This window comes from Lepisosteus platostomus, chromosome 9 (assembly GCF_059453375.1).
Source record: "Lepisosteus platostomus isolate fLepPlt1 chromosome 9, fLepPlt1.hap1, whole genome shotgun sequence".
Classification (NCBI taxonomy): Eukaryota; Metazoa; Chordata; class Actinopteri; order Semionotiformes; family Lepisosteidae; genus Lepisosteus; species Lepisosteus platostomus.
In genome coordinates, this window is record NC_142619.1 from 49,824,483 (window position 1) to 49,850,721 (window position 26,239).

Here is a 26,239-nt window from a genome sequence, read left to right on the forward strand (position 1 = left end):
TGCGTTCTGGAATATGTAGTGATGAGATTGCTTGGTTAATTAGAAGTATTCTAATTCTTACAGAGTTTTTACTGAGTTTTTGAATTTTTGCTTGAATATTATTTTATATGTATTTCTTTGTATAGTATATATTTATGTAAGGCTGTCAAAATATCCGTCAACCCATCTATTATTAGGAAACTGCCTATTTCTGGTAAGGACCAATGTTCCTTCTAAGCTGTGCGAGTGTGCGCGCACACAGGTTATGAAATCAGCACACACAGGAAATTGAACTGCGCACAAAAAATTAAACCCGGTTCTCAATTGAAAAATGGCTAAATTGACCACACGAGGCTGGCTGCGAGAGGCCCAACTTGGCTGTGTGCATTATAATTGCTACTCGATCATCGATATCTACGCTCTCGTAGTCTCGTACCTCACTGCTCATGCTCACTCGGCACTCAATCTCTATAACCGGGCTCGTTGAATCGCTGTCCCGGTCTGAGAAGGAGTATATTGCCAAAAAAATAATTTCAGGTTTACAATATACATAGACTCGATTTTGTGCGCACAAGTTTTTGTCACTGGGGGAAAAAAATTGCTTGCACAATTTTTGCGCACACAGGCCATTAAAAATGAGAGGGAACATTGGTAAGGACCATAGCAACAAATTCATTAATAATCAAGTAGTCAGTGCCTTGGCTTTAATGTCTCATCCAAAGGACAGCAAGTCCTACAGTAGAGTGTCCCGGTCACAATACTGGGAAATTCTGGTCCAGAGGAAAGAGCACTGCCTACTGGTCCACCAACACCACTTCACAGCAGCTGCCGGGTTTTCCTTAGGGGTCTCCCTTCCCAGTATGGATTATGCCCAGCCTTGCTTAGCTTCCTAGATCTGATGAGATTGGGTTGCAAAGTGAAACAGTTCTTTGTATCTAACAAGAGTCACTTGCATTATACTGAAGTTTACCTGAATCATCTGCTCATGATTTGGGTAACCTAACTAGTATTGTAAACTTTGGTCATTTTTTAAAGTAGTTACCAGTAGTCTATAGCAAAACAAAGTTATTTCTATTGCGAGGCCCTACTCAAAATGACAGGGTTGTAATATATATTAGCAAAAATGTATGCAGAAGAAGGTGACCAAGGAATTAATATTATATCGCAGAGTTGCTCCCTTCCCTCCTAATTCATTAGACCGTTTGCAAAACTCATTGAATGGTCACTCAAGACTAGGGTGATAACCATTGATTGGAAATTTGCTAATGAAGGGCTCATCCACAAAAAAAAGACATAACTGTAAGTAGTAATAAGTAATTACAGCCCAGTGAGTTTTACTTCTATTGCACCTAAGGCTATGGGAAAGATAATTAGAACTAATCTACAGGATCATCTGTATGGCAGTAGGATTCTAGGGGACAGGCAGCATGGATTTAGAAATATCTTGTTTTACTAAGAGTTGTCTGAACATGCTGCCACAATAGAAAGGCTCTGTTCATGCTCTGCCCTCACTCATCGGCTCAGACCCACTCCTTCGAAAGCAAAGGGCAGGAGACCCTCTCTACTTTCACCAGACATTAATTAATCTAAAGGAAGTCTTTGGACAGTGGGAGGAAACCCCTGCAAAGATGGGGAGAACATACAAACTATACACAGATGGCACCCCAGTGATTGAACCCAGGGCCCTGGGCAGCAGTACTAACCACTGCGTCCACCTCTTGCCCCACAATTTACAGCCTTAACCTCTAATACTTTTACCAATGTGAGTCTAGTGTCATGTTACATGTTAGCACTGGAATATATCTCCCAGGTTAAAGTGCAACAAGGTGTGTGTTTTCCTAGTATAAGCGCCTGAGGCTCGGCTGTCTTGCAGCGTTCTTGATCCTTGCCCCTGGCGTGTCATGACAGGTCTCTGCCGTGGAGTCCTTGGAGGGACCTCTCCTGCAGGTGGAAGGCCTTAGCGACCTGCGTCTGGAGCTGCACAGCAAGAAGCTCAACATGCACCTGGTTCTCATCGACGAGCTGCACAGGCACCTGTACATCAAGTCCACCAGCCGGGTGGGCGGCAAGAACAAGGACAAAGACAAGGACAAGGGAAGATCAGGAAGGTAAGGAGCTTGCTCTGCATTAGAATACTACTACTAATAATTGCTTACCCGTATATAGTGCTATTCTGGACAGTCCACTCAAAGCGCTTTACAGGTAATGGAGACTTCCCTCCACCATGACCAGTGTGCTGCCCCACCTGCATGATGTGACGGCAGCCATAGTGCAGCAGTACGCTCACAGTGGGGAGGAGAGCAGAGTAATGAAGCCAATTCATAGATGAGGATGATTAGGAGGCCATGATTGATAAGGGCCAGGGGGAAATTTGGCCAGGACGCCAGGGTCACACCCCTACTCTTTTTGAGAAACGCCCTGGGATTTTTAATGACCACAGAGAGTCAGGACCTGGGGTTTACGTCTCATCCAAAGGACGGCGTCTTTTTACAGTACAGTGTCCCCGTCTCTATACTGGGGCATTAGGATCCACACAGACTGCTGGCCCCACTTACACTTCTTCCAGCAGTAAACTTAGTTTTTCCCAGGAGGTCTCCCATCCAGGTACTGATCAGCCTCACACCTGCTGAGCTTCAGTGGGTTGCCACTTGTGGGCTGCAGGATGACATAGCTACTGGTTATGTTTTATTTGATCCAGGACAGAATGGAAAATGCACTCTCTCTGCATTCCACTTCCTGATCTCATTGGGAATTACCCATTACCCAAGACTTTTTGATCCATTTCAGGTTTGCATTGTTTCCATAGCTTTCAGATTTAAACAAGAAGAACAGTAATAAAATCCTGTTGAAATAACAGCTGCTGCTTCATTTCTGCTTACAAAATTATTCTCAGTTATTTTAAAGAGAATCTGCTTGAAGAACAGATTAATCTGGCTCACAGATCAAAGTCAAGAAAGTGGTCGTCCAAATGGTGTAATAAATCAAATATAAGGAGAAAAAAAACACTTTACAAAATGATTTAGAAAAAATCAAGTTAATAAAAATAATTAAAAACATACATAACAAGGAAATGAAACTAAGAGAGCAGTATAAATGAATATTGCTATTTAGTCTAAAATAAATGTATTACATATGGATAGTGAATAATGTATTGCAGTATTGCAACAGCACAGGAGCAGTCAATGATGAAGCATAGTGTCACAGAGATAATAAAGGAAATGTTTTGGAGGGTGACAGAGAAATGGTCAATACATTAAATGGGTATTTCAACCAGGTGTTGAGTAAAAAACAAATTAACATGCCTCAGGCTGAACAATGACAAAGTTCTGTAATTTGGTCTGTAAATAATATCGCGTTAAAGAGATAGAAATGTAAACAGGCATTGGGAACACTTAAAAATAGGATGTTTTTGTGCGTGATGGCAATCTACCGCGTGTGCTTAAGAAAACAAGGTGTTATTAATTTAGGTAATTGCCTCTGGATATCTCTTCCACAAGTCATTTCATACAACTTATCACTTCTTTCAAGAAAAGCCTGGATATCAACTCTGACAACATAGCTTTGATGCAGCAACTCCCACAACACTTTGTGTGCAGAAGTGCCTCCGGTATTGGAATAGAAAACTGTTACCAGGGCACATAAATGGAAGCTAAGAGGAAGTGCATTTCAAACTGAAAACAGGAGGAACTTCTTTCCACAAAGAATTGTGCAGGTCTGGAACCAACTACGTAGCATTGTTGTTGAAGCTGATGCTCTGGGTTCTTACGAGAAACAGCTGAGCTCCTTAGATCATTTAGTTACTAGCAACCAATCAAGCTAGACGGTCCAAATGACCTCTCTCATTTTTAATCTTTCTATGTTCTTATTCTTATCCTTAGATAAGAATTCCATTAACTTTTTTTCAATAGAAAGAGAGTTGGTTGGAGAGAGAGATATTTTATGTGATGATTATTCCAGATAGCTGTGACTCTATAAACCCATCCAACTAACTATGTAAATGGCATAGGTTCATTCAAATGGAAATAGGCTCTCATGCTATACCGTAGAACTTTAATGCACTTTAGCCTGAACGTTTTTCAGTTGTTAAAATTGTGCTTTGCAGTTCTGTTAAACTTACTCCACTTTCTATGTTATGGATAGCAAGACTATTTCCATTTTAATGTGTCTTCTGATGTGTTTAGCATTGCCGTTAATAATGTGCTTGTTGCATACAAAATAGGGCTAATAACTTCTGTGGTTTGGCATTTTAAATAAGGCATCTGGATTCTATTACCTGCAGTGTTTAAACCCAAATGACATGAAATTAGAGAACTGAAGAATGCTTTACTTTAAGCCATTTAGAAGTGATGACTCGTGCCCTTTACCCCATATTACAGAAGAAAGATACTTCAATCAGGAAAAACAAAGAAATAATGGATGGTTTATTGAGCTTCATATGACAACAAGCTCACAGTTTAGGAAGTATAAGCTTCTAAAGGAGTAATGCGTGACCTGCTGTTTTAAAATCAGTCAGATTGTTATTTTTTCACATTTATGTTTATGTAAGTCAGTGACCTACAGTATCTTGTTGATGTATCTTTTTTGTATTATTCTCATAATTATTCTTACAGAATAATAAGTACAGAACTAGTTTTAGATAAATGATGCTTGCTATGTTCAAAAGGTTAGAACAAGGGTTTCTTTTACAAAAATAAGCACTATATTACTTTGACTAGCTTTCTGTTGTGTTCACTTTGTAGTTTTTTTAAAATTCTTATGACAAAAGTCTTTAAAATAGCAAACCATATTAGTTGCTATCTGCTAGTGATAGTGTTGTATTATAAGGTCTATAAATGTAAATGTAAGGTTACATAAAACAAACGATGAATAAAAAAATGAAAATGGAACTAAATACTTCAACCTAGATCCTCCTAATACTGTGCTTAGACATTCTTTGCTTTGTAATAACCTCATTTCTAAACACAAATGCATTTTATACCATCTCTAATTTTAGCTGTCTCCATCTTTAAATTAAACCCCCTGTGCTGTCCAAACTCTTAAGTCAAAGACCTACTGTAATTGAAGCTCTTGGTCCCTTCTTTTCTGTATACCTAATCTTAGCTCAATTCTAACCGTATCTGGATGGGAGACCCCCTGGGAAAAATTATGCTGGCTGCTGGGAGGGGTTTTAGTGGGACCAGTAAGGGGTGCTCACCCTGCAGTCTGTGTGGGTCCTAACACTTCAGTATAGTGATGGGGACACTGTAGTGTAAAAAAGGTGCCATCCTTTGGATGAGACGTAAAACTGAAGACCTGACTCTCAAAATCGTTAAAAATCCCAGGGAGTTTCTTGAAAAGAGTAAAGGTGTTACCCCAGTGTCCTGGCCCAATTTCCCATTGGCCATTTCAATCATGGCCACCTAATAATTCCCATCTATGAATTGGCTTCATCACTCTGTTTTCACACTAATAGCTATGTGAGGTGAGTGGACTGGTGCACTTTGGCTGCTGTTGCATCACTGAGGTGGCGGCTACACATTGGTGGTGATGGAGGGGAGTCCTCATAACCTGAAAAGCACTGTGAGTGGAGTGTCCAGAAAAAAATGCCATATAAGCCTAAAGAATTATTATTAGTATTAACCCTTGCCTTGGTATTCATTTTAACTTTAGATTTTGCACAAATCTTTTCTCAGACAATGTTTTAGTTTGGTTTGGCCTTCCTTCCTTGGAAAGGCTGTGTGAAATCAAGCTTTGTCCCTTTCACTAGGGTTTATAACCTGTTCTTTGTTTCTACAGGCTACAAAAAGCAAAACTCTGATTGCTGCTCTAAACCAAGAAATAATCCCCTTCAGTCATGTTGACCAAACTCTTCACATCTTCACCCCTTAATCCAGGATTATCAGTTTGTAGTCTAGCTACTGTTTTTTTCTTTAAAGAGCTATTCTTTACAGAGTGAAAGTTTAGTTATATCCCCCCCTGTAAAATTATATATCTGTACCAGTTAATGTATTTGAGAATGCCTTGGTTTAAAGTAGATCTTTTAACCTCTGTGCAAGGAATACACCCCTTTTCCCACAGGCTGTCTTACTCTTTTAAATATTAGTGTGCAATCAAAGGTACTGTACAGGAATTTATATGCTTCTCCTGTTAGTAAAGTCTTAGGCATGTGTTCACATCGAGGTCATTCATAAGTTGACCTTGCCACAGGTAGTGACTGATAGTTTGTATGCTTGCTGGGTGTTTAAAGTCATATTTATTTTTAAACTGGTATTCGTCTGTAGAGATCAGCTTTCCACTGGGCCACTTTCTGAGCTCTCTTTGCCCTTTCTCCAACAAACATGTACAGGTCATTGCATAATACAGGGTGGGACCGAGGCAGAACTGATCACAGAAGAAGCAGTTTTGCGAAGCTTTATCCAGGGTGCAGTAGCTGTAGAGATAAAGGTCTCTGTAGTTGTGGCTGTTAAAGACGAGTGACTGAAATGTTTTTTAATTGATGTTTTAAGCCATTTTATGTTTCCTTTATGCATTTTCTCAACTGGACTCTTCATAGAGCAAGTATCTTAGCTGTAGATACCAGATGTATTTTATATGTTTTAATTTGTTTTTTGGATGAGTATCTAAAATGATTTCCTGCTACAGTAAAGATGAATATTTTTTTAAGCTGCGTACATTGTGTTTCTTAAACTTTTATTATTTATTGTACAATAACTCATCCTAAGCAGGTCATAGTAACGATTCGTAGGTAAATTGACTGAATTCGGGCAGGGGATGCCAAAATGACTTTTCACAAATTATTGAAGGCAGTGATGTCTATTTACAGCTTCTATTGAGTGCAGTTCTGTTGTTCCCTGTCTTTTATTGGATTAACGTCTTGTGGTTTGTCATATTCATAATTAATTATGGATTTCAATCGTTTTGATTGCTTCAGAATTCACATTTAGTTATATAAGATGTTTTACCATGACAGAGCTTGTAAAGGACCTAATAAAGCTTAAAAATGAGAGGGGGCCACTCAGTCCGTTTAGCTCATTTGGTTTGTAGGTGCAACATTGCTTTCATAATGCAATGTTATACTATTCAGCAAAACAAAGCAATAGTAAAAACATAAACACGATACACATGAATAAACGTTAATGCAATAAAAGATCATTCAAACATGGAGTGTAAAAAATAAGCTTTAAGACAGGATTTAAAAATGCTGGCTAACATGACATCAGGACAGACATCAACTGGTTCAAGCACTGTTGTGACGATGGAAAAAGACAACTTCACAGCATTGTGAACGTGTACGTCAAATGCAGGATTTCTTCGTAGACTGATTCCAGCACCATCAATAGTCAGCTAGACCTGACAGAGTTGTAGAGTTGATAAGGAGCGCCACTCACCATAGCTTTGGTCTTGTCAGGGTTCACATGTAAAACATTTTGTTGCATCCATTTTTCAGCATCATCTAAGCAGTGTGACAAGGCAGATAGTGCTTGATTAATGCAATGCTGTGTAGAAACATAAATTTAAACCTAATACCATGTATGCAGACCTATTGCATCCAATACTCAGTTTTATTGTGATGCAATTTTTTTACATTTGTTTTCATTGTTGAAGTATGCATCAATCAAATTATTTTCTTTCCTTTTGGATAAACATCTTTAATTGATTTACTAGAAAATTTCAACAGCTCGTACCTTTTCTTTCATTCAGAAGAAAATAGCCATTCCCCTTCCTTTAAATCAGTGTCACAATATTTAAGTTACGTGCATACACCCAGGGTTTATTTTTAAGGAAATCTACTTTTCCATCTAACGTATCGTGTGGTGTTCTGGAATGAAATGCTGGTTGTTCTCATATATTCGCTGTAAGAGTATAATGTCATTGGTAACATCATCTCTGTCTGAAATAACCCCCAAATACTCCAAATCTCATAAACTAATATCTTTTGGATTTAGAAGAATTGTATGGTCCTAATCCTTTTTATTTTTGTTTCAAATAAAGTTCGTCTGCAAAGGAAACCTCTCCAGTCCCCTTGATTGAAGTCAGCAACTTGTCTACTCCACGGAAGTTCATGGAGCCCTCTCAGTACGCCACTCCTGGGAGTTCTAGTAGTAAGTAATCGGCATCTCCAAATGAGCTGTTTCTTCTTTGACTTGGGGAGTACGAGGCAAAAATGTCAGTGCAGTGTCAGAAACCCACGATGTAGACAATCTGTATTCTTCCCAACCTTATGTGCTTCACACTTGGATAGTCTAACTGGAAGGTTATTTTTTCTTCATACCTTAGGTTTGGCCTTGTATATAATTCAATCTTGCACATGAATAAATAGATAATATACCCATCTAAAGAGAGCAACTTGTAACTGATTGCTCAAATTGGGGTGCACAATAGGTTCTTGACTTATCTCAGGAACCCACCCATTTCTGATCATACCTGTGGTAGAAATACATTTAATGCATTTTGTTTTCAAATGAACAGTGAAAATAAATATTTTGAGTCATTTTTATAATGGGCACCTCTTTTGTATTCTGATGGGAGCTGTAGTAATGAAATCATGAGTGTAGGTTTTGCAGAAATCATTACCGGCATTAACATGTTATTAAGATCAGTGTGAGGTCACAACATAACTGGTGCCTAATGCGGTGTTTTGCCTTTCAGTGCAGATAATGGTGTTAAAAATGCAAATAGGAATATATATACACTGTAGATTTTACTAGAATCTGTTCTTCTGCTCCTTCTTTTCTCTTGCTGACAGCAGACGTAATAGCAAGTCTTTAAATATAATTGCAGGCCAACCGAACCAGCCATCAATTCAAAGGAAGTATCACCAGTCTGCTGAAATGACATCTGCAAATGTACCACACTTTAGATTTTGCCAAAGTGTAGCAAAATTTCATAACAAACCAGCCCCACTGAATATTTAAGAAATAAATAAGATATTTTTTTCTTGAAGTGTTACATAAAAATCATCACTTAGGATGACCTGTCACCTTCTGATCCCCATTTTGAAGTCCTCACAGATTTTCCCTTTAAGTGGTTAGATTCCCCCTAATTTTCTTTTTATGAGGAATTTACTAAAACAGGTAAAAACTGCTTTCATTTACGCTGAGTGCTAAAGTAATTACCTTTCTAATAGCTGTTTTGCCACCATTACCTAAAAAATGGCAATTAGTATTTGCTTGGTCTAAATGTATTGCAATAACAATATATTTTTTTGTTGGCAAGCTTCCTTCTTTGTAAATGCAGATAGGTTTAATGGCCTGCACATGCCTAATTTGTTGTTGTTGGTAATTGTAGTAATTATTTTGCAAACTACAGTTGAAATACTAAAGTCCATTAACTTATTATAAACATTAGCTCTTCTATGGTTTTGCTGTCTCAGGAAATTAAAATCCAGATCAAATACAGAATTTAATAATATTATGAATAATGTTGTTCCAGGGGAATATGAAATTAGCCCTTTTTTTGTCCATCACTCAGGATGAAATACATGATGAATGCGGAGATAGCATCATTTATAAACTGAAAATAAAACAGTGAAACGCTGACTGCAAACCATTTAACCTCCAGGCTAAACTGTCATGTTAATTAGCCACCTTTTGTATCCTGTTATTGCACTTTTCTGAATCGTTTTGAAAAACGGTCATTGTTTCAGTCTGCTAGGCTTTGACAGAAAATGCAGGTGGGGAAGTTGAAATATTCCCATTCTGTCCGATTAATTCAGTGTTGATTGTACTGACCATTGTCCATATAATAAGGGCAGGGCCTTAGTAGCAGGATGGGTGACCTCCCAGGAAACCTAGGTTGCTGTGGTAACAGGTGGGACTCTTCCTGCTGGACCAGAATGGAAGATGTTCTCATATATGCCCTGTGAGACTTTAATTTCATTGATAACATCTGTTATTGTGTCACATTGTGTCTGAAAGAACCCCCAAATACTCATATTCTTAGAACCTGATATATTTTGTATTTAGAAGAATCTTGTGACTCAGGACATCCAAAGTAAAGCCCCACTCTGATGACCATGGAAACTGTGCTAACTGTAGGGGCAATCCCTCAGGGGAAACATTGGATTGAGGTCCCGATTTGGTAATTTAAGATGGATTGGCGCTTTTCAGATGAGTTATCCACAGTATCCTGACTGAATGGCACTGTGGGCTTGCACAATCTGGCCTACCTAAAGCTCCCCCTGATTTGAATTGGTCAAGCACTTTTTCACTTCCCCTCCTGATGGGTTGTGTTGTGAAGCTGTTGGCCCGTAAGGAATGATCAGGAGCACTGTGTTGCCGATTAGAATTTAAACTTTCTGAGGCTTAACATCACAATGGTCTTTACTGTCAGAGAAGTTTCTGTGGATGAGATGGTGGAACTGCCTGTTTTTGTAGTTCGAGAGCTAAATCTCCAGGAGGTGAAGGAGGACCTGGATGTGGACCCAGAGGAGAACAGTGGCGTGTTCATGGGAGTCCTCATCAAGGGTCTGGCCAAGCTGAAGAAGATTCCTGAGACCATAAAGGCGATCACAGACCGCCTGGAGCCAGAGCTGAAGCAGATTGTCAAGAGGTCCACCACTCAGATAGGAGACCATGCCTACCAGAGAGGAGAGAGTCTCTCACAGGAGAATCAGCCCAGGTCAGTCTCGGGAAAATGCAAAAGCTCGATGGCTTCTGTCAAAGCTGTAAAATAGTAGCAAAAGCTGTTATGCTACTATTGCGGTCTAAACCCCGGTTCTGTTACAATATTATAAATATATATGTGTTTTTATCCAAACATACTCCACCTCACTAACTTGACTCAGTCCCCCAAAATAAACCAAACTTCCCCCCCAAAAAAGTCTTCCGCAAACTATCTTACTACTATCACACTGCCCAATTTATGTGAAATAAAATTACAAATTCAATACAAAAGATAGAAGGAAAAAATCAAACAAAAAAGGCTCTGTGAACATGTCAAGAAAACATCAGAGTTTAGTCCCTTCATGAGCAGTCAAACCACAGGACAAAAACCTGTGTGAGCGAGTGTGAGGCTACTTCAGGATGGTTTGACAGATCTTATGTAAGATCGCTTTATTGGCTATATACAATTTCTTGTATTAGGAATTTGTCTTTTTCACATACTCCATGAGACACACATAAACACAGATAGGGAGAGAAGCTTGGGGTTAGAGCGCAGGGTCAGCCATTTATAAGGCGTCCCTGGAGCAGTTGGGGTTAAGGGCCTTTCTCAAGGGCCAAGTGGAGTAGGATTCCCGATGCGAACCAGCAACCTTCCAGCCACAGGCGCAGATCCTTAGCTACAGAGCCACCGCTCCGCCCAGGGAAATGTAGGGAAATGCCAGATCCTCCCATTCAGAGACAACATCAAGACCATGCCTCTTCTCACTCAGGTGAGAACATTTAAAGAAAAATCAGAGAAAACGATAAGCAAAACAGGTTCATTACAGCTATCTTCTAAGAAAGGGATACATTTGTGAAGCCTTTCTTTCATCAGAATGAATTGAGCATTTTTTAGGAATTGGATCTTATGTGATCGTGCCTTACTTTGTGAAATGAGCATTCATGTACACAGCTTGGCTTCAAATTCCACTTAAATGAGACGCATTTTAAAACATCTTATAAATGATCATTTTAACACATATCATCCATTTAGGTTTTTAAGTAAAAAAAAATATTTAAATAAAGAATGATAGTCACAGCACATACAGAGTGTAGTTACTAGTAGGACAAAAGCAAGACAGTTATTTTCTATTTTTGTGCATTGCATTTATAATCCCCCCTGTATTGAGTATGTTACAATCTCTCAGTGGCAATGAATATATAAATTCACAAAGTGAGTATTAAAATCGTTCATACTCTTCAGCATTTTATGTGAGGCTTGAATGCTGAGAAAACAAATGAATACAAAACTAGAACACAAAAATAATGGTGATCTGCAGATATAGATTATTTGGGTGTCCAGCTGTTCCTTTGTAGTATCTTTGGACTTCAAGGAAAAAATCAGACTGCTGTTCCCCATGATCCACATTTAGCATTGAGTAGACTAGGCTTTTTTAAAGAATGAGCTGTGAAGGCAGGAGAAAGGCTGTCTTTCTGCACTTCAGTTTGCTCTTGGTATATATGGCTACAAGTTGGCTCAGTGTGAAATAGCTCCAGATAAAGGTGGGTTTAATGAAAGTGCATTTGCTTGCTCATCTGAAGGTGGGAGACTGTTGCTATGGAAACCACTGCAGAAACAGAAATCCAGTCTGGCATCATACTCATAAAAAAGTATGGCATATGAAGTATGCAAAATTGAGGTGCAAGACACCAGTTATCTGTGGTTACATGAAAGCACTCCAACACTTGAAACACAAATTCAGGACTCTCTAGGTTTCAGCTCTTATAAAAAGCACCTGACAAAGTTTAAAAGTGAAATATGTTTTGAGTCTCATGATGCATTCAAGTCCAACATCTCTGCATGAGTGTTACAGTATGTTGTATGCATGCATATGGCATGGCAGAGACTGGTAGATACCTTTTCATTTAATCTTGAATGCGATTTTATGTGCCGGTGATTGATATCGATGAATGGGTCTACCAACATATCCTACAGGTACTTAATTGGGTCAAGATCTGCTACTATAGCAGGCTGAACATTTGGAGTGACCTTTAGCATGAGGGAATGAGCTTTTTTGTGTTGGGAGATTAAAGTATTATGTTGATGTTAGTGTTTATGTAACTATTATGCCATACAGCTTTCAAGATATTGACCTCCTGTGTAATAACAGGATGTTTTCTGAAGTTGGCATTAATGGCCTCACTTGTCATTGCACTGTCGCCACCTAAACCTCATTCCAGCACCTCAGCATACTTTGTTTTCTCTCTGTGCAGTATTTTACCAATATCAATGGGGTTTTCTTCAGTGTTGATGAGTATCAGATGCATTTTCCCTGTTTCACTGATCTCTGCCAGTGCCATAACATAAAATGTGTTTTTTTATGTTATGGTAGAGAGCTGGCTCATCATGTGAGCTGGAAAGAAATGAGTGGAGTAGCTTCCATTCTGAAAAGTAAAACAAAAGAAGATAGAAACAGCATTCAGCATGTGGAGTCTTCCTTGGGTGTTCAGGAGACCACATTTGAAAGGGGCTCAACTGCAGAAACATTAGTATTCCTTTTCCATTTATCAGTGTGTAATGAGCCCTTTCTGTTTCATGTGTGCACGTCACATTGGCATTTAGAAATTCTTAAGAACACATTACCTGCCATGCATGTGGTGTCACATTTTATTTTCATTTCATTCTTAGCAGTGAGGATGTGTAAATGAACAGTGGCTTTTGACATTGTTTAAAGGAATATCATATTTTCTCATAACGCAATACAAATTGATAGGTTGGCATTTTATATTTAATCGACAATGTGATTTAAAGGTCTTATTTCCTATATTTCTTTCAGATATTTTTGACTATGTGTTTAATTTGTCAATGGCATTCTCTTTTCTGTTTTGGTGTAAAAGTAGTGGTTATCTAAAACACTTTTACTCTGGCCATTACCCTGTAACATCTTTGGTTTAAAAGATATTTGACAAATAAGTAGACTTTAAGCATTGATTTTATGAAGTTTCAAAGGATTATTCCTGCTTCATTTGCAGTTTAGCCTTTGGCAGTAAAAGAGGCATGGGGGAAACTTCAGTTATGTATGCTACCGAGATTCACCTGCTGTGCCAGGGAATTCATAAGTTCTGATTTATTGAAGATCAGCAGTTTATGCCCATTTTGGATCAGAGCAGCACAATCCTGCAGCATGTCCTAACCGTTGTGCCTGAAATAATTCAGAACTTGACATGTTAAAATGCTGATGTTATTCAGTCTTTGCTTCTTTGTTGCAGGCTTCCCTTTTTGCTGTGGAGTACTGCCACCACCCCAAAGATTACACTTAATGAAATGTTTTCCTTGTTTTTAACTTTCTGTTCCATGGTTGTTTTAAAGGTAATGGAGGCTAATGGCTTTGCAGCAGCAGTTATGTGGTGTATAATAAAATCTGTAAAATTAGAGCAGCAATTACGTTGCTTTTAGGGCAAAATGTGTCTTCTTTGAGAATAAGCTTTTACAGATTTCTTGATGCCTTTATCTATAGTATCACAGTTTCTAATTGGAATTTGTATGTGTCAGCATCCATTAACACTGAGGCAAGTAGTGAGTTTCTGCAGGGTCCTTTTTTAGTGTCTTACTGCTGGAAACTTTTTTTTTTAATGAGATAAACACATTTTCTATAACTGTGCCTTTGAGTTAAGCTTTATATAGCTTGCACTCTATTATGATTAAGGTGGCATGGTGGTGCAGTGGTTATCATTACTGCTTCGAATCACTGGCAGTCTGGATTTCAGTTCCAGATCTGGGGTGTTATCGTTTTCTGCGTGGACTTTGTCTAGTCTCCCTGTGTTTACTCCAGGTGCTCCAGTTTCCTCCCACAATCCAAAAACATACTGGTAGGTTAATTGGCTTTTGGGCAAATTGGACTTGGTATGAGCGTGTGCATGTCTGTGTACAGTATGTGCCTGTGTGTCTGCCTTGTGAGAAACTGGAGTCCTGTCCGGGGTGTATCCTGGCTTGTGCCCATTGCTTGCTCAGATAGGCTCTGGTTCCCCTGTGACCCCGAATTGGAAGAAGCAGTCGGAAAATGGGTGAACAGACTACTGTAATTATACCTTTATAGAGGTGTTGTAATATGCTGTAACAACATTCATGCTACTTTATAATTGTTGTTCCGAAAGATACACAAGTAACATTTGTCATGCATGTCATAAAACGTTTCAGTAGTTCAGGTGGGGAGCTGCGTCAGCATGCGTAGGCTTTAAAGGAACAAGTAATAGGTTTATTCCATGCTGAAAAAAAAGAAAGAAAACCGTGGAGCCTTCTTCAGGTGTGTGAAACGTTTTAGGTCTAGTATATTCAAAATTAATGCGAACGTTGGGATTGGAGGTAGGGATAACATTAGGGTTAACTTTAGGATTCAGGTTAAGAAAAGTTTTGTGCATGTTATATCTTTTAGAAGTGGGTCATAAAGGGATGGTCATGTTGCTTTCACGCCTCATGTAACCTCTAAGAAGGAATTATGCAATTTATATAAAGCCTAATTTCTAATACATTTTTCAGAATATGATACAAATGCGGTCCAGCAGCAGGATTTGAAACCTGATTTTTTAGGGGTCTCCAATTACAGTAATTACAGACAGGCCAAACCTTGCTTAGCTTCTGAGATCTGATGAGGTCTGCCTACAAGGTGGTAACTCTGCTCTCATAGCAGCTAATAAGCTACCAATAAAAGCGAATAATAATAGCCCTAGCAAATACAGGGCTCGGTCTGTAAACCCCCAGTAGAATTATGTCAATTACAATTTCATAGCATGAAACCCTTGTTTAATCCAATGTCTTTTCTTAAATTACCAGGTGGTTTACAGTATATTAACCAATCAGTGTTTTCTGAGACGACCTATGAAATAGAAAAAAAACCAACTGAAACTCAGTTTTGGTAATGAGTAAATAAAGATTTTTGTCAGCCCTGTTCTATACATATTGTCAGAAACTTTGTGAGCTTTGTCAACGCCATTTAGGTTACTGTAAACTCATAATGCGTGATCACAAGAAGGTCACAGTGATATCCTCTGAAAGAGTAGTTGATGTTCATCAGCCTGGAGGGGGATACATAACCAGTTCTAAACATTTGGGGCTTCAGCCATCTACTGTCAGACAGTCTGCAAATTGAAAATATTTAAGACTGCAGTTACTCTACTAAGTACTAGTTTTCCTGCCAAGATCTCTCGAAGAGCAGCCCCAAGTTGGGAAGTTACGAAGAATAACATCTAAGGGTTTGTAGGCCTCTTTCCCTGGGAGAATTACCAGGAAAATGCACTTGGGGTAATATGCACCAGTATACTCAGCCTGAAACCCCCTGAAACGGCTACGCTTAGTTGATTAACTAAGCGTATCTTCTGACCTGAAAGAGTCCATTTGAGATGTGTTTATAAATAATTGAGCTTCTCAAATTCTAAACAAACAGACAATTGATTTATGATTTGTACACACAAGAAATTGTTCTGCATATCATCAGCATCTTTAAATCCAGTGACTGATAAGGGGTGTAACAGCTAAATTAAGTTTTCCCTACATCAAATGTCATAAAATAATATTGAACTTTACACCCACACTGATGGATGTGGTGAAACCCAAATTGCTGCTTTATTTTCCCAGCAGTGGCGTGAGGTGCAGCCAGTAAGAGTGTCTTTTGATTGGAAGGGAAATACACGTTAATTTACTGCTACGTTCCATTAACTTTAACACAAGTAACAGAACAGCATCACATTTTCATGAAATATATTTGCAAAAGAACCTGAACCCTGATTGTCATGACACTTTCGTTCCCACAAAAATCATCTGGAGAGCTTATTTGAGAAGCAGGTGTCTATATTTTGTGTATGCGCTTTATACCTTACGTGAGAAGATACACTATGTCACAACCCAGAGGCTTCCAATATGTAGATGGAAAACTATTTTGGAATACTATTTATTTAATTACATTCATTTCATTTCCTGAAACGTGTGTGTGTGTGGTTGAGACGGTCTTGCATAGTGCATACTTGTAAAAATATAATGTGATATATTATCTTGACTTTTTACAGACCAGTTTTACCCAGATTGACAAAATAGCTACAGTAACAAAAAAAAGACAAATGTCTTGCCTCTATGTGAGAGCTTTTCTCATGACATTAGGAGCATTTTTTCACCTCAGCTAATTTTATCATGTTATAGGTTTTTCAGTTGCATCAGGGCTCCCATTGGAATTCATTAAAAGGCTATGGTTTGAACCCAGGGTACTGCAGTGCTATTCTTGTTATTGAGCTTTTTAAATCCAATATGCATCATTAATGTAGTTGACAGGACAGGTATTTAAGATTGTTGTTCCTGGGACTGAAGTTTGTGTTACTCCTGGTCGTACCCCCCCCACAGCTTGTCCATCTCACCTTAATACAAATCATCCAGATGTCACTTTTAAGGACTTTTATTGCCAGAACTGTTGTTAAGTAATTGTATTTAATTTCTTTTTGTACATATATCAGGAACAATATATATATTTCTAGCCACTTTATCCAGTACAGGCTCACAAGGGAGTCAGCAATTACCTTGGCAAGCCAGGGATGCCAGTTCATCAACAACAATTCAACAATTCAACTTTATTGTCATTAAACTTACACAGGTGCATAGTATAATGAAAAGTGTTTCTCATTAGTCACTCAGGTGCAGTATATAAATAGGACAGAAGATAAGACAATAGACAGTAACACAATAGCAATAACATAACATAAATAACATGTAATCAAGTAATCACAGGGCACACGCAGGCAAAAACACACACACACTTACACCGGGGCCATTTGTCCCAGAAACCCATTAACCTACCAGTAGACCTTTGGACTGTAGGAGGAAACCGGAGACACCTGACAAAATATCACGCAAACACGGGGAAAGCCTCCGAATTCCTCACAGAGGGCACCTCAGGTCTGGAATTGAACCCAGGGCCCCGGCGCTGCGACGCAGCAGTGCTAACCATTGTGCCACGCCCTTTTTTTGTACAGTGTATTCAAATTAATCAAAATAGGTAAAGCATCTAAAAGTTTTATCTGCCAATGCAATGGCATCCCATCCAAGGGGAAACGGCAGCCCTGGAATCTTAGTTCCACCTTGTGCTTTATGCCTCTGGGGATAGCCGGCAGCCTGCTTGCCAGGATAAGTGGCTTACTGTGGATGGATGGATGGAAATGTTTATCTTATGAAACAGCAGTTTCCCAAATCATCTTTAGAAGTTTTAACAGTTTGCGCACTTATTCTCGGTGAATGGCCTGTATGGCGAAATGAGAAAAGTGATTTATGTTTTGGCATTTCACAGGGCGTTTTTTTTCGACTCCTACATTTCCAAGCACAGCAGACTGGCATCAATCTGTGGAGAGCAGGAGTAGGTGACCCTGACTCTGGAGGGCCATGGTTTTTAGAAAAATCTAAAGACAGTGTCATTTGTCCAATTGACTAATTGTTCCAGTGAATAATTAAGAATTAGGGTGGTTACTTAATGCCGTATGTTGTAACAGCACTATGTCCGTATCCGGGAAAGAAATAATGGAGATACTGTTATACTAAGCTGTCTTACCTCCTTTTAAAAATCAATATGAAAATTGCTCAGGCATTGGGGAGGAGCTGTCACAGAGACATGAAAGGATCATAGCACAGTTCATTGTACAGACGAGAAAGGTTTAGGTCGACTTTCAAAAATCACATTTGTCGACTGTATTTCTAGAAAGCAAAAATATGAGCCCCCTTTATCATGTTTCGTCAACCATATCAACCATTTTATGTTCTAACAGTTCTTTTAAATGGCTTATATGATAAAACTTCAGTTTGTAGACATTTAAAATTCACATGGAAGCAAAACATTTGGAAAAAATGGAACGTGTTTTAACAGAAAACCAAGATATTAGCTCTCAGCTGATTTAGTTTTCCTTTTTTTGTGTGGATTGCTATCTTTGTATCTTAGGCTAACACAGTTAGTTTTAAAGTTAGGCTGGACTGAACTTTAGCTAAGGGTTTTATTGCAGATAGGTTGTTGTTAAAGAAAGTGACAAAAAATCCACTCTTTGTAAACACAACTCATAAGTGCAGGATAATTTATTCTAATCTCCAAATTAAAATGCAACAAAGTGCATTTCTAAGCAATTTTATTTCCATTCATCAGATTTATATCTTCTTACAGAAGGAAGATACTGTATAAGACATTTTCTAATATTTTGTGTGATCTTAAACTTGAAAAGTTTGAAAAATGCAAAAACTGCAAAGTAACATTTTAGTAGGCTGACAGTTCTTGACAGGTGTTTGTGTAGTTCTTATTCTTCAGCTTTGTGCAATTGTAAGTGTGTAAGTGTATTCTCTTCTTTGGGCCGTTTGAAGGTTGCTTCTGGAGCTGCTGGAGCTGCTGTTTGACAAGTTCAATGCTGTGGCTGCTGCTCACAGCATCGTCCTGGGGCACCTGCAGCAGATCGTCAGATCCCCTAATGGTGCCCAAGAGGGACACGTCAAGCTGTATGACATGGCCGATGTGTTTGCCAAGATACAAACGGTTCTCCAGGTGAGCAAATGTTGAGGTAATCTATTCTTTTCCAAAATACTTTGAACAATAACCCATTATAAGCTTGTTTAACTGGGTATTTAAGAAGAGGGAAGATAATCCTTAAGTGTTACACTTCGGTGTCAGCAGTGCCATGGACTTTGTGGGCTCAGTGTAAGTATAAATAAGAATGAAGTGGACAGTGATGCAGTGGTTTAGTTTGCAACAGTTTGACCACTGGAGAACAGACCGGAATTGGAATAGTAAAAGAAGTCCTGGTTCTGGTGAGTCGAGTTAACCCACAATTATTTTAGTCCACATCTGAAATCACCCTCTTAGGACCTCCTAATTCACCATTCACGGCACTCTTATGATGGGCTGGGCATGGATATGCAGACTTAATACGTTGTACCTCATGTTCTGTAATGGGATTTTCCCTCCAAGACAGAGCTAAATCCTGTTATGTTAGCTCCAGTAGAAGCTCATTAGGCTGAACCCTGCACTACAGTTTTATGACAGATAAATAGGGCTTAATATTTCATGTTTCTCTTCTGAGGTGCAGTAATACACTCAAAGAATGAGAGAAGACAACGTATTAATACAAGAACTGAATAACGGTTGCATATCAACCTCATTCAAAGGTAAAACAGCTTACATTGATGCACTCTGACAAAAGGCCTGCTAGATGTGTGGCCACCAGTAACAACCAGTCTGCTCAGTTTTTTAGCTCCTTTTAAAAATGTCAGTTTTCTTTCCATTCTAAGTCCTGCCTGAAGCCCACTGTAGGAGTAACATGTCGGTGAATTGTGTGTTTTACATAGTTTTCTGTGGCAGGTGCTACAAACCTTCACATTTAGCTGCTTAAGTGTTATTTTTAATTAATCTAAATCTTAATGCTTTCTTATTTATTTTCTGTTTAATCCATCTTTGTGAAGCAAGGGAATATTGATATTTGCCAGTCTGCTTGAATGGTTTTCCTCTTGAGAAATCCCGTTCAGCTCTGCCATTACTCATTCTTTTATTGCAAACGTACATAATTTTTAGCATAAAGCTCTGCAGCTTCTTGTTTCCTTCACTGTCCTTGATACGTACTTTCATTTTGTTTTCTATGGAATGAAGAGTTTCATATGTAACCATTAACTGTTTTTCAGCTTTTTTCACTCTTATCTTCTCAAAGGCCTGCGCTTAATATGGAGAAAAGCTATCATGCAGTTAGCTCAGTAACTCATTTGTATCAATCTGCTAAAATGACAGCAGGCAGACAGCCAGGAGGCAGGCAGGCAGCAGATTCAGGAGTTTAACAGCTTTTTTTTCCCCTCTTCGTGTTATCACAGCAATAGCACATTCATCCTCTTTACACTTGTTTCATTGGCCAAGAAGGCTACCCACTGTTTGGGTATAAAGAAAAGGAGAACTGTTTATCACAGTGTCTCTGACAGCTTTCTTAGACAGATCACATAAAAGACTTGGAATTTTATTATGCATTCTGCCTGTGGAAGTGTGGCATTGCTATTCCCAGGTGTAATGGGAGAAAGCGGCACAGGTCTCTAAAATAAAATCATTGTGTTTTCTAGCTAAGTTTTGGGATGCCGCATACCAAATTAAATAATGAGAGAGTTACACTGAACGTTTTTACAAAATATCCTCCTGGGGAAATAACCTGGAACTCGTGCAAACATTTTTTTATTGCTTTTAACAATTGGTTTCTAACAGGCCTATTGTGCTGAGCTCCAGAAGAGAAGTCACACCCAGGTGCAGTGTAATAAAGCCTGACCCCCACAGCAGGATCCACTAGCCTGACAGACTAAAAGAACTAACTCTTTGTAGTCTGGAATACAGAAGACTGAGAAGGGACCTGCTTCAGGTATTCAGAATTCTCAGGGGCAGTGAACAGTGCAACAAGCACTAGGCATAAAAGACATCTAGGAGGAAGTACATTTATAGCTGAGGACAAATGAGGCTTTTTTTGAAAAAGTGTTGTGGTAGTATGGAATAAGTTAGCCAGCCACATTGTGGAACTGATATCCTTGCTTCTTTCGAAAAACAGCTGGATTAGATTTCAGGATCAGGTTGTTACTAGTATCAAGATGGGCTCAATGGGCTGGATAGCCTCTTGTCTGCAGACTTTCTTAGGGCCTAAACAAATGTCTGGGGTTCTCCTGAGTCTGGGAGAGTGCTCACCTCAGCACAAGCTGAGCTCTGTGATCATGGGTTTGAGTCTGGGGTCATGGCACTAGCCAAGCGTGACCGGGATTTCCAAAGCTCATTCGGGCAGGGTGGAATAAGGTGAACAGCAATAAATAAAAATGGAAATGGGTAACTAAACAACCAACAAGGTGACAGGTAATTATAACCTTGGACATGCGTCTCGGTAATACCAGTCCTCTTATTCCATCCTACTGTTCCAGAGTTTCGAGCATCTTGTAAAGCACTTTACTCAGAAATAAAAATTGTGTTATAATCACATGATCTCATACTAAATTATTATAGAAATACCTGCAATTACCTTTAAAACTGTAAGTAGCATTGCAAAACCATGTCTGGAGCCAGGAGAAATCATACATATTTTAGTATGACCAAACAAGCAGACCTCTACTAACTTCCCGATATATACTGTATACATAATTGTGTGCTTGTTAAACAAGTTTACTTTAAAGATATTCTCAACACATTACACATGGTTTCTGTAATTCATATCCCCTGCTTGTTAAACTAATAATAATAGTGAGTTTTCTTCTCTTATAATAACAATGCTATTTCCTTTGCAGTCAGTATACTGCTTTTTTTGTACATCTTTTTGATGCTGCAGAGTAAAAATGAAGGCTCATCAAACCCAGCCTGATTATTAAATTATCTGTTTTGACTTTGTTTCTAAAGACTATGCACAAGAATTATTTTAAGTAAATTGGTTTTGTAGTAATATGAACTGAAAACAGGCAACCCTAATTATAATTTCTTGACAGAAGTTCACATGCTTTGATTACAAACTTGATTCATAGCTGCTCAATCTAGTATTAGCTTTGCTTGGTGCAGCCATTTAACTAATACCTTTTTGATGAATGTCAGAATTTAACTGTCCTTCAGTGGGCTGGATAAAATAAAATAATTTGCAGTAATCTCGTCTGCATGCCCAACACATTTTTACGGGGTTTCAGCTTTGTTAATTCAAATAGAAAGGTATATTTTCTGATGGTTCAATGTGATTTCCCCATCTCTGTTTCACATATAAGTATCAGTTTAGAAGTGGTAAGAGGGCAGTGAAGTTAATCCTCTGTTTTCTTAATTATTCTTTTTGCTTAAGTACAAATAATTCTCATACTGTATATTGTGGAAGACTATTTACATCTGGGTCTGGGAGATGGACTCTTGTCAGTGTCCTGGATTCTGCAGTCGGTCACTTTTCATGGAGATTCTTCCCTTCTTCCTCTTTGAAGCCCAGATCCAGAGTTTGTAGACTTTTTCTACCAGCAGGATTAAGTTTGTAAGAGGTTGAGGATGGGTGTAAGGGTTAGGGATTTTTATCGTGGAGAGTCTGGTGAGAGGGGATCCTTATCTCAGCAGATGAGTTAAAATATGAAAACAGTGCAGGATTGCAAAGTTGGAGGCTTCCATCAAAGCCAGCGCAGTAGTTTTCTGGCGTTTTCTGTGGAAAAGGTGGCAGCCCTCAAGCAAACCCAGCCATTCATCTGTCTCTTCAACTGGCAATTTTTTTGGTTTTGCCAGGTGTGGTTTATGTATTTTTTGTAGTAGTTGGCAACAAAATCTTTGTTTTTCATGTGGCCCGTCTAAGCGATTTGACTCGAATAACATTCTCGATGTCAGCCAATATCCAACAGTTCTTCAAAGCAAATACAATATCATTGTAAAGAAAAGCTTCTTTTCTGTTTACCTTTCTTAGATGTTTTTGAGCATGTACTGTCACAACACCCCAATGGCTCACCTGGTAAACGTGCTTACTCTGTGATTCAGGCATCACAGGTTCGAATCTAAGTCATGTCACCAGTTGACTGTGACCAGGGTTCCCTTAGCAGCCAAATCAGCAATGAGAGGATTAAGTTTGTATTGTCAGTTAATTCTAAAACATGCCATTATAACAGGGGTAGCACGGTGGCATACAGTTTAGAGTTATGATATGCTTTGTCGCTCCAGTTTTATCATTATCCTAATGAAGAATTAAAAAATGAACAAGGTACATTCAGGGCAAAACAATGTATCCTACTGTAATGTTCAAATTTTGAATCCATGCTTGTAACCTAAAATTGAAAAAAAAAATGCAGTATAGAAGTGAAAGTTTTATGGAAGTACCACCAGGACGTCACCTTAAATGGCTCTACTCACGGGTTTCATCAGTAAAAAGAATTGATTGTTGTCCTGTTGCTTTGTCATATTATTATATTTTATGGACCCTCTGTTGCAATCTTTTGCAACCCAATCAAGATAGAAGTCAAGCTGACATTCTAGAAGACAACAAAGCTGTACACTTTCTCTCCTGTCCAGTGTGTTGGCCAACTGCAGCTTAACATTGACAATATTACTGTTATCCTGGTGTCTTTCGGACTGCATCAGAAAAACTCTGGATCTGGTGGTATCTTGTGTGACAGCCAATTGCAAGCGTATTTGTGTCATGTTTAATCTGATGTGACATTGCAATTCTTTAAATGTTGGGACTTCTAAAGAATTTAGTTTTTTATGAATAGGAAGCAGTCTTTGTAGCTCCTGATTGGATAGTTAAAACTCAAAAATATGTGTTCCAAACATTTACCGTGCACTGAAGTTGCTGTGGAAGAATAATTAATTAAATGCATTGTGATAAATAAGAATGCAGGCAGCACTCCAGTTGACCAGAATAGAGAACAATGCAGATATATTGAAAATTCTTCTAATAATTCTGAACTAATAATTCACATTGTGCATTCTATTTAACCACTTAATACATTGGAGTCTTCTCTCTCTTAATTGTACTTGTACATAGTAGAATTTCTAAAAATATGAAGAGTGTTTCTCCTAACAACGAGAGGTACAGTACTTTGATGTTTTTGAAAGAAAAAAATGTGGATACATTGAACTTCACTTTAAGAAAGCTTGAGCAGTTTAACGTGGTCTTTTTGATGACCCTCTTTCAATTTGTCTTAAAATAATTAATATGCAGAGGATTTCATCACTGCCGGGTCTCATTACCTTGTAAGGTTGCTTTAATTTACAAGAAACTCTGTCTTCACAATTTGCAAAGCATTTCGAAGGTAATAAAATGTGATGGAAAATAATCATTTGGAAAGCTTTGAGATTGACAGGGCTTACATGTCTTTTATTACTGTGAAGTGTAAAACCACTCCCGATGCAGGGGCTTATATAAATAAAGAAGATGGAGCTTTGCTTCATCATCTGATCCACATGCCCTCAGCTGTTCCTAGGTGATTTTCACACTTGCCGCTAGTGGCTGCTCCATCAGTTTAAGAATTTATCGGACAGCCTTTTCTGTCTTTTTTTTCCTCTGTTCTCCTACCGACCCAGTTAGTTAATGTTGATAACTCTATTCAGTTGGCAGGTGTTTGTGGGAGAGGGGCAGTGAGTAAGGGCTTTTGGTTCATTTGTGGCTTGTCATTACTGGATCACGAGAAAGTAAACCCTCTTATGGAAGCTGTTCATTTAGTGCATTGTGGTTAAGGCGTGGGGCACGTTTTCTGAAAGTAGTCATGAAGCTAAAGAACTATGCCTTGTCGAGTATTTCAAATGCCAACATAAGGCTCCAGTTTGGTGTGGTCAACGGGATCACGGGTTCGGGTTTTGAGTTATTAGCCATGGTTTGCAGTTTGAAAACAAAGGTGTGAGAAAGAGGTAGGTTCAGACAAGCTGACAGCCCTTGTCTGAACTACATTCCCCAGAAAGCTTTGGGTGATGACCTGCCATCCTCATTCACCGGCCCACTGGTGTAAAACGCATGTCACATAGTTATGGAGTTTTATAAAGCTTCTTGGAATTTGTTAGAACATAAGATAGTTTACAAACAAGAGGAGGCCATTCAGCCCATCTAGCCCGTTTGGTAGTTAATAGTTTATTGATCTAAGGATCTCATTCAGCCATTTCTTGAAACATACCAGGGTATCGGCTTGTTCCACAACCACAAGCCTCTGGGTATACCCGTGCCTCATACTTCTAATTAGTTTTCACTTCTGATCTTTGCTTTGTGGAAAATCTGATGTTTGTTGATTTTCTTCTTTTCCCTGAATTGAGATTATAGATAGCTTTGCAATGAAAAGGTGTGGGGAACGTGGATTGCAGAAGATATGCAAAAAAATTAGCTAGCCTGTTTTAATGGTATGCCTACTAATTGTCAGTAGTTTAAATGCGCCCTTTCAATGCTGTTCATTCTCATTATGAAACCTTGTGTGCAGAGATTGGGCAAGAACTTCACTGATGTTAGATCGAGCATCTAATGTAAATTTGACGAATCTGAAAGCTAAAGGAGTGCTAATGGTCAATACAACAGGGATAGACTTCTGTCATGAAACCCCTGTAATTGAACTTTATTTTAGAAGTCCTGAAAGATGTTACACATCATGTCAGTTTCCAGGCTAAGCATCATTTATAGTGTTATGCCAACCAAGGTGCTAGGGGCTCTGTAATTTCCACAGCTGAGATGGTAGATAATGTAATCTCTCTTGATTAGAATGCTCATTATGTGAAATGGGTTTTGTTATTCAGTCATTCATGTTATTATTTCCTAGTTGATTGTATCTTTTGAAAGTGTTTGAGCTTGAATGACAAATCTCAGATGGCAGTACATGTTACGGTTGATAATCAAGCATATCATGTTCTTAGGGGAGCTTGTAATGAAAGTTTTTACACAGAGAAGCTGGCATCTGTGGAAATTTTGGTTCTTTCTTTTCCTTTTAGTTTATGGTTCAATTAAGTCTTAGACATACTGTACTGTCACTCATCCAGAGCATCTTTTAGAGACATCTTTTAGATGTTGGTTCAAATATAAATGTTTATAAACACTACATATTGATAATTTGTAGGAAAATGAAGGCAATTTAATAACGAGAAAAAAGAAAATAAAAGATGAAAAGAGTCAGCATAGAAATCCGCCTGCTCTAAGCTACTAGTGTAAACTCAGTTTGCAACTTCATTGAAGTACTTGTGATATTTTAAACAAAGTGACAA

General features: G+C 38.6%; 1 protein-coding gene across 2 annotated transcripts in view; it reads left to right on the top strand.

Annotated features, from left to right (window-relative positions):
- Positions 1-26,239, top strand: part of exoc4 (exocyst complex component 4) — a 225,777-nt gene that overhangs the window by 13,917 nt on the left and 185,621 nt on the right. For both annotated transcript variants that reach the window (XM_088645406.1, XM_088645407.1), the window contains exons 4-7: positions 1,888-2,087; positions 7,951-8,060; positions 10,335-10,578; positions 18,919-19,096. In XM_088645406.1, the coding sequence (XP_088501532.1) occupies positions 1,888-2,087; positions 7,951-8,060; positions 10,335-10,578; positions 18,919-19,096 (732 nt within the window). The remainder of the gene's footprint in view (positions 1-1,887; positions 2,088-7,950; positions 8,061-10,334; positions 10,579-18,918; positions 19,097-26,239) is intronic.